This window comes from Lutra lutra, chromosome 4 (assembly GCF_902655055.1).
Source record: "Lutra lutra chromosome 4, mLutLut1.2, whole genome shotgun sequence".
NCBI lineage: Eukaryota > Metazoa > Chordata > Mammalia > Carnivora > Mustelidae > Lutra > Lutra lutra.
The window spans coordinates 17,044,828-17,059,096 of NC_062281.1; the positions used below are offsets into that span (position 1 = coordinate 17,044,828).

At 46.4% G+C, this 14,269-nt stretch overlaps 1 protein-coding gene and 1 long non-coding RNA gene across 3 annotated transcripts in view; one reads left to right on the plus strand and one right to left on the minus strand.

Moving 5' to 3' along the window:
* LOC125097929 (uncharacterized) overlaps nucleotides 1-14,269 on the minus strand; it is a 126,045-nt gene that overhangs the window by 52,361 nt on the left and 59,415 nt on the right. The gene's annotated exons all lie outside the window — the stretch shown is intronic.
* Nucleotides 1-14,269, plus strand: part of ANXA13 (annexin A13) — a 58,879-nt gene that overhangs the window by 44,344 nt on the left and 266 nt on the right. For both annotated transcript variants that reach the window (XM_047726147.1, XM_047726146.1), the window contains 6 exons: nucleotides 1,580-1,613; nucleotides 1,947-2,026; nucleotides 2,652-2,720; nucleotides 3,139-3,240; nucleotides 7,835-7,910; nucleotides 11,417-11,529. In XM_047726147.1, coding sequence (XP_047582103.1) covers nucleotides 1,580-1,613; nucleotides 1,947-2,026; nucleotides 2,652-2,720; nucleotides 3,139-3,240; nucleotides 7,835-7,910; nucleotides 11,417-11,529 — 474 coding nt within the window. The remainder of the gene's footprint in view (nucleotides 1-1,579; nucleotides 1,614-1,946; nucleotides 2,027-2,651; nucleotides 2,721-3,138; nucleotides 3,241-7,834; nucleotides 7,911-11,416; nucleotides 11,530-14,269) is intronic.

Sequence of the window (14,269 nt, forward strand, 5' to 3'; positions counted from 1 at the left end):
AGAAGCAGTGTTTGGAGCAGACAGCAAGGAAAAGCTTCAACAGAGCTCTGATGCTGAAATGCTGTTTTCAAAGCCTTGAGTGCAGACGACCCTGGGTTGGTTCCTTCTGCTCAGCCTGTGCTGTCCAGCATATTTCTTGAAGCACAACCATGCTCCAAGCTAGAGCCTCAACCCCAAAACCCCCTTCCTAAGCATCCCTGGACTTCTCTTCTTTCCCCAAGAGAATAAAAACCCTCCATTTCAGGGAGTTTCCATTCAGGACCAGACCATGGGGAAGGGTCAGCAAAGGAGGATGCTGTTAGTTTGGTCCAGTAGTTACACAGCGTTCCTGACTCAACATCCCCCACCTTCTGGAAACACCGTAGTCCCAGCCAGGAGGCATCCAATATGGGGGCAGTTGGCAGCCTGCCTTGGCAAGGTTCCAGTCATTATTTTTCTCTTATTTGACCACATGTGGTTCCCCCTCAATCTAGTTTCCTTTAAGCCCTGCTCTCAAACAACGAACAAGCTCTTTCCCCCCCCAGATCAAGTAGATGTGACAATAGAGAGAAGAAAAGTAGGGAGAGAGCAGCCCTCAGGTTCAGACAGATCCCGGCAGTGGGTTGGAAGGAGGAGAACGGAAAGAGCTTCATGGCCACAAGTGGTCAGCCCCCACCAGCCCCTATGCACCCCCACGTCCCTGCAGGCTCCTCCACCTTCCCCTGCCCCCACCACCTCCCTTGCCCCCACCTCCCCCCCACCCCCGGCTGCCTGCTGACTCTCTTAAACAGCTTCCTGGTGAAGCTTTGGGGAAACGCCTGCTCTCAGACACGGTTGGCTTAAATGTAAACTGAGGCAGCCCCCAAAGGGGCCACTCAGCGCGAGTCATTGAAATACAAAAAGCACATCTTCCCACTCCACACTCTAGAGAGAGGCCTGCCCTCCTGCACACAGCATACCATGGACTGAACGAAGCCTGTTCAAGTAGAGAGACACCGGAAACAACCTAAATGTCCAGCCATCGGGAGGTTGGCTGAATAAACGGTGGCTTATTATGGGATGGAACATTTTGTATCCCTGAAAAAACACCCGGTGACTACGCATCAACAGAGCTGGATCTCCAAGGCGTCTTACTGAGGGAAAAATAAGTCAAAGAACAACATATACAGTACGGCACTTTCCTAAGGCATTCACGGAACAATGCCATATATTTTCAGTAGCGCATCCAGCCCTAGACAAAGGGGAAGACGGATCTTTGGGCAGATACTCACTGAACTGGTGGCACTGATGACCGGAGTGGGGATGGGGATGTGCGATGGGGTGAGGCGGTGGTGGTCAGATGTTAGCTTGGCGCTAGTAGTTTTGCTTTTAACTAAGGAGAGTGCGCGTGTCACTTGTGTGGCTTGGAAAGTTTGCACAAGGGGCTTCTTCACAACTCCAGGGACCCAGGCCAGCCCCAGGCCCCTGAGCCTGGTTCTCTCTGGAGGAAGTTCTAGAGGCATCCTGAGTCCAGAGTCAGGCTCCGGCCCCTTCCCTCTATGTGGTTCCTACTGATCATCCCACTTTGGAGTAATGATTTTTCTTTTACTACTCTTCCTAGGAGATCATCGCCATTAAGGAAGCCTATCAAAGGTGTAAGTGACTTTTTGTTCTGACTTTGGGTAAAGAATGTTCCTTTTGGGGCACCTGTGTGGCTCAGTTGGTGAGGTGTCTGCCTTCAGCCCTGGTCATGATCCCAGAATCCTGGGATGGGAGCCCTGCATCGGGCTCCTGGCTCAGCGGGGAGTCAGCTTCTCCCTCTGCCCTCTGCTGCTCCCCCTGCTTGTGCACTCAGTCGCTCGCTCTCTCTCAGATAAAAAAAATAAATAAAAACTTTAAAAAAAATAAATTTTACAGAACATTCCTTTTAAAACAGCTCTGGGAAAGAAATCATCTGCTTTCTCCCCTCCCTTTTTCTTCTTCGAAAGTATTTGACAGGAGCCTTGAATCAGATGTCAAAGCTGATACCAGTGGAAACCTAAAAAAGATTCTGGTGTCTCTGCTACAGGTAAGATCAGCCCCACTAAGGGGAGCTTCTCTTTTGATGAACTCAACATATTACAGACTTGAATAATATCTGCAACTTCCTTTGTATAGTAATGTAACACAATCATGGGAGCGACAGCTTACATCACAGGTCTTAATAGCCCCATTCAAGGGCAGGGGATCATGCAAGGCTGGGCTGCTCAGGGTCATCCTAGAATTCTGCCTGCCACAAAGGGCTTACTTAGCTTAGACTTCCAGGACCTTCCAGGACCAAGTCTCAGGGTTCTTCCATACCAGGAACCTCAAAGAGGTGAAAAGTGATACTTTTAAAGGAACACTATTAACTTTCCCATGAAGTCACTCTAGGGGACATTATGAGGTTGCTTTCAGCCTGCTTCAATGTCCTGGGGTTTGTGAGTGACCCTGGTTCCTACAAGAAAGAAAACCCAAGTGTCGTCTCAGAAGTTACTCCGTTTATCAGTTGTGCCCTAAAGATGGCAGCAAAGAGCAACACTGCGGCTCTGCCGGGCTCCCACCTCCTCCACGCCACCCCTCTGAGATGGCCCCCAGCTTTCCAGGACTTTCTCTTTCTGTCTTCTGTGGTCAAGCAGGAGCTCAAGTTAATAACAACGTGTCAATTTCTCTAGGCTGATCGTGATGAAGGAGATGACGTGGACAAAGATCTAGCGGGTCAGGATGCCAAAGATCTGTATGATGTAAGTGGGCCAGCCAGCAGGCCTCAGCTCATTCTTTCTCTTTTTAAAAATTTATTAGCGCTATTTTACGCAAATGTCTCTTTTATGTCATGAAAGTAGGAGTTACTTGAGAAATAAGTATGATCTTTAAAATAGTTCTTCATATACACGGTCTTCGTGAAACCCTAAGAATTGTTCCTACTCCTGCACTCCAGAGTTGACCGCATCAGATCCACTTTGGAACAAGGGAGGGCATGAATAATATACATAAATATGTGAAGTCTACTGGTGGTGAAAGCCTCAAGTGCTTCGTTGATCAACTTGACTTCTATTTGGTGTATATTTTATAATTTCCTGCCAGTGAGGCCTGGTCACAGAACAGGATACTCAGTGTTCCTGCAAAAGGCTTTTCTCAGAATGTTTGCTTTTGGCCCGCAAGGCAGGGGAAGGCCGCTGGGGCACTGACGAGCTCGCCTTCACCGAAGTCCTGGCCAAGAGGAGCCACAAGCAATTACGTGCCACCTTTCAAGCCTACCAGATCGTAAGTAAACAAGTCCTAGGGTAACAGGGTTCACACTAAAACTTCTTATCTCTGGAAGAAGATCAGGGATCGGGAACTGCGGAGGGTCTCTGACAACAGCCGTGCTTAATCAGAAGTGATTTGGCTTCTCCCCCACCTCAAGGGATATTTGAGAACGTCTGGAATTTTCCGGGGTGTCACTTGGGTGGTGGGGAGGCTGTGCTAATAGCATCTAGTAGATGGAGGCCAGCAATGCCACTGAACACCCCCAGGGCAGTACAGCAAAGAATTATCCAGCCCAAATGCAGTGCCGAGGTTGGGAAACCCCGCTTTCCAACCGAGACCAGGCAAGCAGAGGAGAGCCACATTGAGGAGCAAAGCCCTAGAGTCAGCATCCCGGTTCAAAACCTGGTCATATCACTGGTAGGTGACTCGACCTCCCTGTACTCATTTGTAAAGCAGGGACCACAATCCTTATCATCCTTACTGTACTTACGCCCTTACTTTACTTACAATCCTTATCATCCAGGATTCTTTTTGGGAGTTAAATAAGATACGGGTAAAAGGCTCAGAATAGTACGTGGCATGTGGTAGGCACATGTGGTAGGAACACAAACGTTCTCTCTCATTATTATTCCAATTTACAGCTGAGCTGACAACGTGCCTGCCACTCCCACGACAGATGGCATCTACCTCAGAGACAGGCTCCTGAAAAGATGTGTATAAATGACTTTCATAACAATTATTTTTTTTATCTAATGATAATTTTAAGCCAAGAAGAGGAGTTCGTTATCTCAAGGCATTTAGTGCTGAGTCCTACCCTGAAAATCAGTCTTTAATTGCAAGAAGCCTTTTTGTGGAATGTCAGATTTTCTGTCTCCCATTTTATACTTGGAGAGTGCTTTTAACCATTCCAAGTACTTCTGTGCCCCATGTCTCATTTCAGTGTCACAACAATAGTGCAACATAATGTAGGCTGAGCAGCCATTGTTACCTACAACTGTCGGACAAGGAAAGTCTTGTTACGAGTAAGGCGCCATCTGTAACTTATCAGGACCACACAGCAAGCCAGTAGCAGAGAGTGGACGAGAACTCAAGATTCCCCAGCCCCAGCCTCTACCTCGGCTGGAGCTGGCCGCTCCTCACTCGAAATAGTGTTTCCTGTGTGTTGCCAGCAGATGAAAAGACAATAAAGCTTAGGAATTTTATCATTACTATATATAAGCCTTGAGGCCCTCTGCTTTCAAATCGTGCCCAGAGTCATGATCAAAGCCAGCTGACCCTGCACTCCCTTGGCCTCTGCTCCTGGAACTATGTAGACTCTGAGCTAGAAGACTTCTCCATGACCTACACCCTCTTCCCACATGGCTGGGGCCATGGCTGGAGTTCCGGGGGATGGCTGCCATTGGTGATCACTCTGGAAACACGTACATGGGAGCGTGCGTATGTGTGTGTGTACTTGAACTATGGGCCACCTGCAAGGATACCCTCCAGGCCAGTTGTTCTCAAAATTAATCCCCAAACAGCAGCATCAGTTTCACTTAAGAACATGTTAAAAATGAGAATTCTCTTATTTAAAAAGAGAGAGAGAAAATTCTCAGCCCCTACTTTTGACCTACTAAATCAGATTCTCTGGAGTTTGGGTCCTACTTCCAGGTGATTCTGGTGCATTGTTAAAATTTAAAAGGTCTGCTCTAGACTACTAGCCATATGACCTCGGGCAAGTTATTAAGGATTCTGTGCCTCAGTTTCCCCAACTGTAAAACAGGGATGATAATGGTGCCTAGTTCATAGGATTAGTAATTAATTAATGAGTTAATATTAGTAAAGTGCATAGTACCTGGCATGCAGTAGGTGCTCAATAAACACTAGCAACTGTCAGTGTCCAATAAAGTTCAAATGGACAATAAGATAATTTACTGATTTAATGATTCTTTACGTGAAACTAGCTCTAACATATAACCTATTCATCATTCCAAAAGCTTTCCCAGAACATCATCCATCTTGATCTTTCTCATTGATTTTTGTGAGTTTCCCCTGATCTTAAGATCCTGGTTTATAATTCTTCCCATGGGTCTCTGGCTAAAATCAGTAAGCTGCTAGCATGAGATCACGGGAGTATGTTATGTGGCATAGGTCATCCCGGCATAGAGTTGAATTTTTATTTTGGCGTGAAAACTTAGGGTTTTACCCTTTCTTTGCCCTCCAACTGTGAGCCTTAACTACTGATACTCTCAGAAAGCCCCGCCATTTAACAGACCTTCCCCCTCTCTGAGACACCACACGAGAACATCACAGTCCCAAAGTTGACCAACCACAAAAGGCCTGTATAGTTAGAAATATATAGTTCAATTTAGATATATTTCTAACTGTATAGTTAGAAAGCTGAAGTAATGGGCCCCTGGGTGGCTCAGTTGGTTGAGGGTCTGCCTTTGGCCCAGGTCATGATCCCAGGTCCTGGGATCAAATCCTACATCATCGGGCTTCCTCCTCAGAGGGGAATCTGCTTCTCCCTCTCCCTCTGCTCCTCCCCCCTGCTTGTGTGCTCGCTCACTCTCTCTCTCTCTCTATCTCATGCTCTCTCTCTCATATAAATAAATAAAATCTTAAAAAAAAAAAAAAAGCAGAAGTGTGTTCCCTACACAGGGCTCAGTATAAATTGTAGGTACACATACCCAGACCCAGGCACACTGTGTCCCCACCACGCCTGTCACCACTTGTCCCCTCACGTCTCTGTGTTCCGAAGCTTGTTCCAGAGCCTCTAGCTCTAACCACATAGGCCAGAGCCACAGAGCCTAGGGTTCTGCTGTGGGAATGCTGTCTCTTTGGGTGAATCGGCTTGAAAAGAAATGTCTCCTCTATTCTTCTAACAATCTCCCAACAGGCATACTACCTGGTAACTAGAGGCCTCGGAGGCTCTGTGTTTTGTACTAAGATCGGAAAACCTGATCTGTCTAAAGAGCCCCCTAACAATTAAGTGTTCCAGTAACTGCAGTGAAAAGCCTGCCATTTGCAAAAGAGATTCATAATAGCCTGAGCCAGTCCATTGTTTTCCATTTGTGTTCCCTGGAGCCCCTAGGGGTGCCTTGGTAGCTCCCAGGAGGGGGATGTGGGCAGGAGAGAGGGAGACAAGAGGGGGCAAGGTGAGCAGTGCCCCCCTGGAGTTGTGTGACGAAAAGGCTGAAAGAAAGCAGAAACCCGGCAATATTGCCCAGGGATGGGGTACAGAAGCCCTCTCCCACCTCCCTGGAACAGCTCCTTTCCTGCTTTGATCTGTTGTATGACTGAGAGTCTGCGGAAAATATAATGCACTATTCTGGCCCAGCGTTAACAATGGAAACAGAAAGCGGTTTAATGTGAGAATTATTTTTTTAGTAAATGCAGACCTGTGTGAACAAGATGTCCTCTTGAAATGCAATCTCAGTCTGCAGAATGAGAACCCTGTTCGTGGGAAAGCGAAACCAGTCCCTTTCGAAATACCAGCTCCTGCAGCAAACCGAAGAGAGGCTAGGGACAGCTAAGGAAGGGACAGGACTGAAAACCCCCCAAGCCAGTCCCCACTGTCGAGGTCCATCACCCACACCAGCCCTCTAGATGTCAAACCCTGACAAGGAGATCAAGCACCAGGGCCTCATTAAATCTCAACCCTCCTCCTCTCCCCTACCTCTACTGTGCTTGCTTTGCAAAGAATATTTTACCCACTTGTGTTTTCAGAATAAACCACACACACCCCACCAGTGTGTCCTCAAGGACCCCGATTATTTACAGAACCACAATTGTGTCACACCCTCAAAAAACAATTTCTACGAAAGAAGTTTCAGTATTCTTAATGCTTAACTGCATGTCCCCAGACCCAACCAAGAGCCCTCCTTTCTCTTTATTTGCCTACCCTGAGTTTGGCCCCGGTGGTCCTTGCCTGAAACACAGTCACCATTTACTCTGAACTTCAGCTTCTGTAAATATTTGGAAAGAAACCTAAAGTGATAGGTGGGCTGATGGTGAATACAGGATCATTTGGAATCACCGCAGAGTGAAGCAAAGTGGCATTTTGATGTGGTCAGCCCTCTGGCTCCCAGCCCAGGCAGCCCCATTCTATCAGAAACATCAGACCAAATTCTTATCATGAACTTCACAGTCCCCACTACTTATTTCGCCCAGACTGTGGGTAGATGAGTCCCCAGTCCCAGGACACGGGAGATGAGAACAGTACGGGTAAGAGGATTGCCACCACAGACAGTCTCCTAGGAAATGGGAAGCGAAAAGAATTTTAGGAATTTTAAGAACGACCTTGGAAACCTAACTATTACCAAGAAGTAAAGTATAGATTCATTGTTTTCCCACTCTCAATTTCATAGATGAGCATACAGGCCAAGGGAGTGGTCCTCACTGGGGTCAAATCTGACCTCCTAGAGGTCAAAAGTCATCAGCCATGAGAGCCCCGACTCAAATGGGGGCCACCATCCCCAGCCATGTAAGGCACAGGGCTGGATAGGTTCCTTAAAGCCGCATGTCCAAATTGGAAGAGTTCAGTGCTTCTTGTAGAGAAATGACCCCACGAGTACCAAAGCCAAAAGCAAAGCCTGGAATAACAGCTGGCCTTTGGTTTTCTCTCCAGCTCATCAACAAAGACATCGAAGAGGCCATTGAAGAAGAAACATCAGGAGATCTACAGAAGACCTACTTAACTCTTGGTAAAGTAGACCATGGGGAGTCCCTGCCTTAGATTGGGCTGCCAGTCCCAACCAGACTTGGAGTCAGAGGTTGGCATGTTGGACGATTTTAGGGAGTAGCTTGGAAACCACACCTTGAAGCAGCATTGGGTAAGGGAGAGAGCGAGTGTGATGCAACTGCAGTGGCAGATTTGCTGCCCGCCCCCACCAAGGAGCCCTGGGGCCCAGAGGCCAGGGGGCCAGATCTTTGCACCCCACATAAGCAACCAGGAGACACCGGCTGCACCCTGGGAGCATTTGCAACCCTGGGTAAGGCAGCTCCTTGATGGGGGGGGAGGGGCAGCATTCTTGGGGAGGGACTCACCCGTGAGCAGCCAGTAGGTAGCAGTTGGAATGAGTGCCTTGCTCCTGAAGAGGGCGTCTGGGCAGGATGCACCACAGCCTCCATGACAGCCCCATTAAGATGGTGGGTCCACAAAAGCATCTGTCAACAGTCCGGGACCATTGTCTAGACTCAGAGAGCGTGAAGTGTTTCAGCCAGGTTTCCAATCCATGAACAAGTTTTTGCCCATGCCTGATGGCTCGAGGGTGTTCTTTTCCACTTCGTTCCCTTCAATATTTAGAATGAATGAGGTCTCTTTAGCAAGACTGGGGAGGAACACCAGACCTTTCCTGTGCCAAGTGAACATCACGACCTTCTCTCCAGGTGTTGCCTATAGGCAGGAAATAGCAGAAAGATGGGCATGGCACCGTGTCTGGCAGGCTCCTTTTTCCTTTCAATAAGCCCTGGAATGAAGGCATTGTCCATTGTCCATGCTCCTGTGGTGAGGAGTTGACAGCACCGTCCCAAATAGCACAAGAAATGGAAAGACAGATCCCCAGGAGAGGGAAAACTGAAAAAGCAGCCCTGGAAGTTAAAAAATGTGCTCTATCTGCCAAGCTTCTTGTTTTGTTTTATTGTGGGGGTTCTAAAAAAATTTTTAGAACAATGTCAGCAATTGATTTTTTTTTAATCCATCCTCATTTTGCATTCAAATTAGCAGGACCTCTACTGTGATGTACAGAGGCTTAAACATCCCTGGTGTCATTCCTGACCCACACTGACACACATGGACGACTGTCCTTAGGGCTTCAAAGATGAGTCTTTCAAGTGGATGGAGAGATCCACTCACGGCCCAACTCAGAGGCTCTGAATCCTTTCTGTGCTTGCAACCCATGAAATCAGGAAAATACCAGAGTTCAGTCAGAAGATTATATTAATCTTCATTAATATTAATTATTAGTGGCATTAAACCACTATCAAAATTATTAATAATAATAAAGCCATTCCGTTCTTTAACAGTTAGTTAGCACCTAACCCAGGTGTGGCGATCAGAGGTAAATAGGTCTAGTTCCTGCTCTTAAGAAGCTTAAAGTCCATGGTGGATACTCACAAACCAAGAGATTAGGTTACAGTAAAGATAAAAAGAACCAGTATGAAGAGAGCACAGGGGAAGGACAGGCCACATCCCTGGAGATGGGCACCATGAAATGCAGGACTTCACTGTTCTCCAGTGGTAGCAAACTTAGAAGTGATTAGAAACTACCTCAACAGAAAGAAAGAAAGAAAGAAAGAAAGAAAGAAAGAAAGAAAGAAAGAAAGAAAGAAAGAAAGAAAGAAAGAAGGAAAGAAGGAAAGAAAGAAAGAAAGAAAGAAAGAAAGAAAGAAAGAAAGAAAGAAAGAAAAGAAATGACCTTAAGAAGCACACAAATTGTAGAACATGACTTCACAGTTCTCTTTTCTAAACTTCACAGTTCTCTCCTCATACATGACTCATAAAGATGCCAGTTTATGGCTAAATTTGAGACCCAGTGACTCCCACCTCTTGCAGCCTCTGGGGCAGAACTCCTCCAATGGACTCCATGGACCACCGGCATCAGAATCTTCTATAGGGAGGTGTGGGAAAATACAGTTTCCTGGGCCCCACTCCAGGTTACCTATTAGAATCTCCAAGAATGGGGCCCAGAAGCCACACTTCTCCAAGCTCCCCCAAGGGGACCGTCTTCTCCTCAGAGTGGCTGGCTACATGCCACAGCTCTAGCCCCACATTTTCCCTGGCTAGCCCCATCCACACTCTTGAGGGATTCCTGCTCCTGCTAATAACGACGTTATTCACTAGGTGTAGATTGTATGCAATAGGAAAGTTGAGGATTCTCTTCCCAGAATATCAGGAACCAGGAATGTCAGGGGAGAACACACCTATGAAGGGTTGGAACATCCTGACATTAGGCAGACAATCGAGCATCCATGAGTCCTGCACTGGGGAGAGTCTTAAATGAGTCTCAAGTATGCTACTCCCTAAATTGACAGGTTCTCCCCACAACGGTCACCAGTACAACAGCTTTTGGATTATTTTCTGAATAAAGAGATCAGACACCTGAGGCTGGGCTCTTCTTCTCCACTGAAACTTTTGCGGAGTCTGCACGGCCTATAAAAGCAAGAAACAGACCCTCTCCCCCAACCTAGACCCTGCTTCCCTAACCCTCTTCCTCTCCAGTGCTCATAAGCATCAGTCCTACAGGCAATTACCTAGAAAACAAGAGTTCCCATTTCAGGACATACTAAGGATGCACATTCCACATTTATGCTAAACGGATTACTTGTTATTAATTACTAACATCAAAAATGTGGTATTCTAGGTAAATGTCAACATCTAAAGAGTAAGTGGTTCGTTCCCCCCAAAATGTTTGTCACAATGGGTCCCCATGACCCTGGGAGGTGGGGAGAGGAGCTGTGATTTCTCAGCAGGAGTAGAGCAGCATTCTGCTGCCTGAGTGGTGAACCGAACTATGCTTCACTAATCTGTGGATTAGCTCAAAGCTGGCAGGCAGGGAGAGGACCAGAAAAGAGCAAACTAGCAGGAACACAGGAAGGTGGTCCGTAGACAGCGTCAGACATTCCATCCGGCCGCATTCCAGATGGAGAACTAAGAAGAATGTGGGGCACTTGGAAAAGATTCCGAGATGAGACTCGCAAAGCAAACCCCGTGAGGAAAAACAAAGGATGGGAAGGTGGTTTCGCGCAGGAAAGTAGGCCACAGTCCAGCAGAGTGAGCTCACAATTATGAAGCTTTATTACATAGTGTCACCTGCCAGTGCGTGTTTCCCCTCTGAACCGAACGCCAGCATCCGAGATTTCCTATAGATAAGAAAAATTACTTCTGCTCGTAAGAATCATGAACTTGGCAGGGAAAGCCTGAGGGTGTGCCCAGTGTTCCTCCTCCACTGAAGGGCTTTCAGGGATCAGCACAGGTGATGCTGAAGGGGTTTTGACTCAGGTCTTGGTTGAAGAGCCCAGATGCCCTGAGCCAGGGGAATCTTCCAGATCCCATTAGAGTGTGATCTGGCTCCTTTCAAACATACGTCTCACCATTGAGTCAGCTCCAAGGGCAGCCAGGTGACACTCCGGGTCAGCTGTGTCTTCAGAGGGTCTCCATGTTATACGACATGTAAAAGCCTCTCCTTCTCTTGTCCCTTGTCCTGCCCAGTGAGGTGCGCCCGGGACCAGGAGGGCTATTTCGCTGACCGTCTGTACAAGTCCATGAAGGGTGCCGGCACCAATGAGGAGACACTCATTCACATCATCGTGGCCAGGGCTGAGGTAAGACATGCTTGATTCCAAGGACGCGGGCAGCCACTTCTCCTCTGGCCACCGCTGATGTCATCCACAAATAGTTTTTCTTCAGGGTCTATTTACAGAAAAAGTAACACACAGACAGCCCTTGCCTGCCCAGACTTTGTGGAAGACACTGTGCCATGCTCCAATCTGTTTCTTTTTATAAAAATACAATAATGATAGTTGCTTCTATTTTTGCCATCTGTGACTCCAGAGAGCTGGTGGCCTGTGCAGAGGGGACCTGGTGGGGCCGCTCTGGGGAGCACAGCCATGCTCAGCTCCATTTTAAGGAAGACGAAACAGACACTGGAAGGTTGATGGCAGACAGGTCACCCAGCAGGGGAGGCAAGAGCTGGGCCCATTGTTGAACACACCACAGGAGCCCAGTTTTGCACAAGAGACATATCAGTACGAGACAATATTTCTCAACCCTTTATTTTTTTAATTATCAATCATCCTACTAAGGAGCCTTTGGGACCCACTGTTTTTCCTCATCACCACTCCCCTCAAAATACCACAGATAGACTGTGTATCTGTTTATGTTCTGTATGTATATATTGTGCTCTGTAAATATACATATATTCCATTATGTTCTTTTTTAAATTTAAAATCAATTAATTAACATATACTGTATTCTTAGTTTGGGAGGTAGAGTTGAGTGATTCATCGTCACGTAGAACACCCAGTGCTCATTCCATCAAGTGCCCTCCTTTATTCTGTTATGTTCTCTCTATGTATGTGTGTGTGTGTATATATGTACTTTCACATAAAAGGATTAAGGTTCTCTTCGCCCTCTTAAGAACGTACTTTTTGCCCTGTTGGGAGCAGCAAACGATATGGCACCACTTTGAGAGTGCCTGAGTATAACAAAGAGGGAGATGAATAGCCCAAAGCTTGGGATCAGCTGTCAAGATTCTCAGTGGATGCTTTGGAATAAGGGGCCTCAGAGTGAAGGCGAGACAAAATGAAGGGGATGTGGCATTTCATCCGTAGTAGGAGAAGTGTCGCAGAATGAAGTCTAACTGAGCCCTTGAAAAAACACAGACATCTTCCCTCAAAACATTGTTAATTGAAGGGGGATAGATCCCAACCCAAATCCTGGCCCATGGCTTTTGACAAATAATACTTAACATCTGACACCGTTTTAAAATATAACTTAGCAACAAGATCTCTCTTTCGTTTTTAATTTCTATTCCTGGAATTTCTCCTCCTCCTCCACTATTCATAGTTTTCTTCTCGCTTCCAGTCCATTGCTCTTGCTACCTGCTCCTTCCCTTCCCTAGTCTCTCTACCACTCTCCTGAGTCTCCCTTTCTCCTCCCCTCTCCAGATCTCCGTGGTCTCTGTCTCTCTGTCCCTTGGCAACTCACCCTCCAACCCACCCCGCAAATTCTCTGAGATCCTGAGGCTCGAAGAAGCAGGTGTGCAATGGAGCAGGGCGGGGCTTCTGAAAGACTCCAGGGGATTGGATGGCTCTGGAGGGCTCACTGGGGCTTGTGGGGACTCCACGTTCACTGCAACGTGAGCCATGGAATGGTCATTCCAAGATGCTCTGTCCCATCTTGGGATTGGCCACATATCCTGGATCATTTCCACATATGGGTCATTCCCTCAGAATTCTTCAGGCCCAGTGAAATGTACTGGCCAGGTCCCCTGATCTTCTAAAGCTGCCTGGTACCAGGACGGAGCCACAGTGTCACCCATCCCACTCCCCACACTGACTCCCACCATCCTAACTCCTCCCCCAGCCAAGTGGGGTTGCGGAGAGGAGAACAGCATCCTGCTGGAGTCTCCCTCCTGCTCAGCACCCACTTCACACAATCCCTCATTTGCACAATCCTGCACCTTCTTTCTCTCTTAGTTCATCCCTCTGTTCAGGCAGGAGGAAAAAGAACCAGCAACCTAAGGGACAGTTTATGAATCTGTCTAGAATGCACAAGAGAGTCTACAGTCTTAAAAATTAAAAAAAGAACCCAAGTCCCTGTTAAAGAAAGCTCTGTGCTGCTTTTATGAGACATTTCTCTCTGTACTTCCATTTTTTCTGGTGCAAGTATTGTCTCCCTCACTAGGTTCTAAGAGTGTTTGGAGCCAACAACCTTTTTATTTGTTTTTCTTCTGAGTCCTCTGCCCATCTCCAGCACCCAGGTTTTTCAAGTTATCAATGAATTCAAAATAACCCCTACAAATTGATACTGATTTGAATTTTGTTGTTTGGCACTGATAGCCTTACTGAACAGGGTACAAGAGCCAAAAAAAAAAAAAAAAAAAAAGCTTCCTTTCAAATCTCTGTTGATAATTTTCTTAACCCTTTACCAAGGGTCAGCAAATAGTGGCCTGTAGACCAGGCTTGCTACCTAATAATGATTCATTTTTAAATGACTATAAAAAACTCAAAGGAAAAATATTTTGTAATACATAAAAATCATATGAAATTCAAGTTTTGGTACTCATAAATTTTATATTGGGACATATATATATAATAAATTTATATTGGGATGAAAGTATATCCTTAAAGTTGCAGAGGTAGATATATATATATATATATATATATATTTAAATATATATAAATAAATACATATATTCAACCTTTAGAGATATAGACTCTGCTTTCCATTCCCCATTCATAAAACAAAAATAACAATAGTCCCTATTGCAAAGGGTTGCTTTGTGGCATAAATGAGCAAATGAGGACAATTTATTCAGAACAGTACCTGCCTGCATTCGTA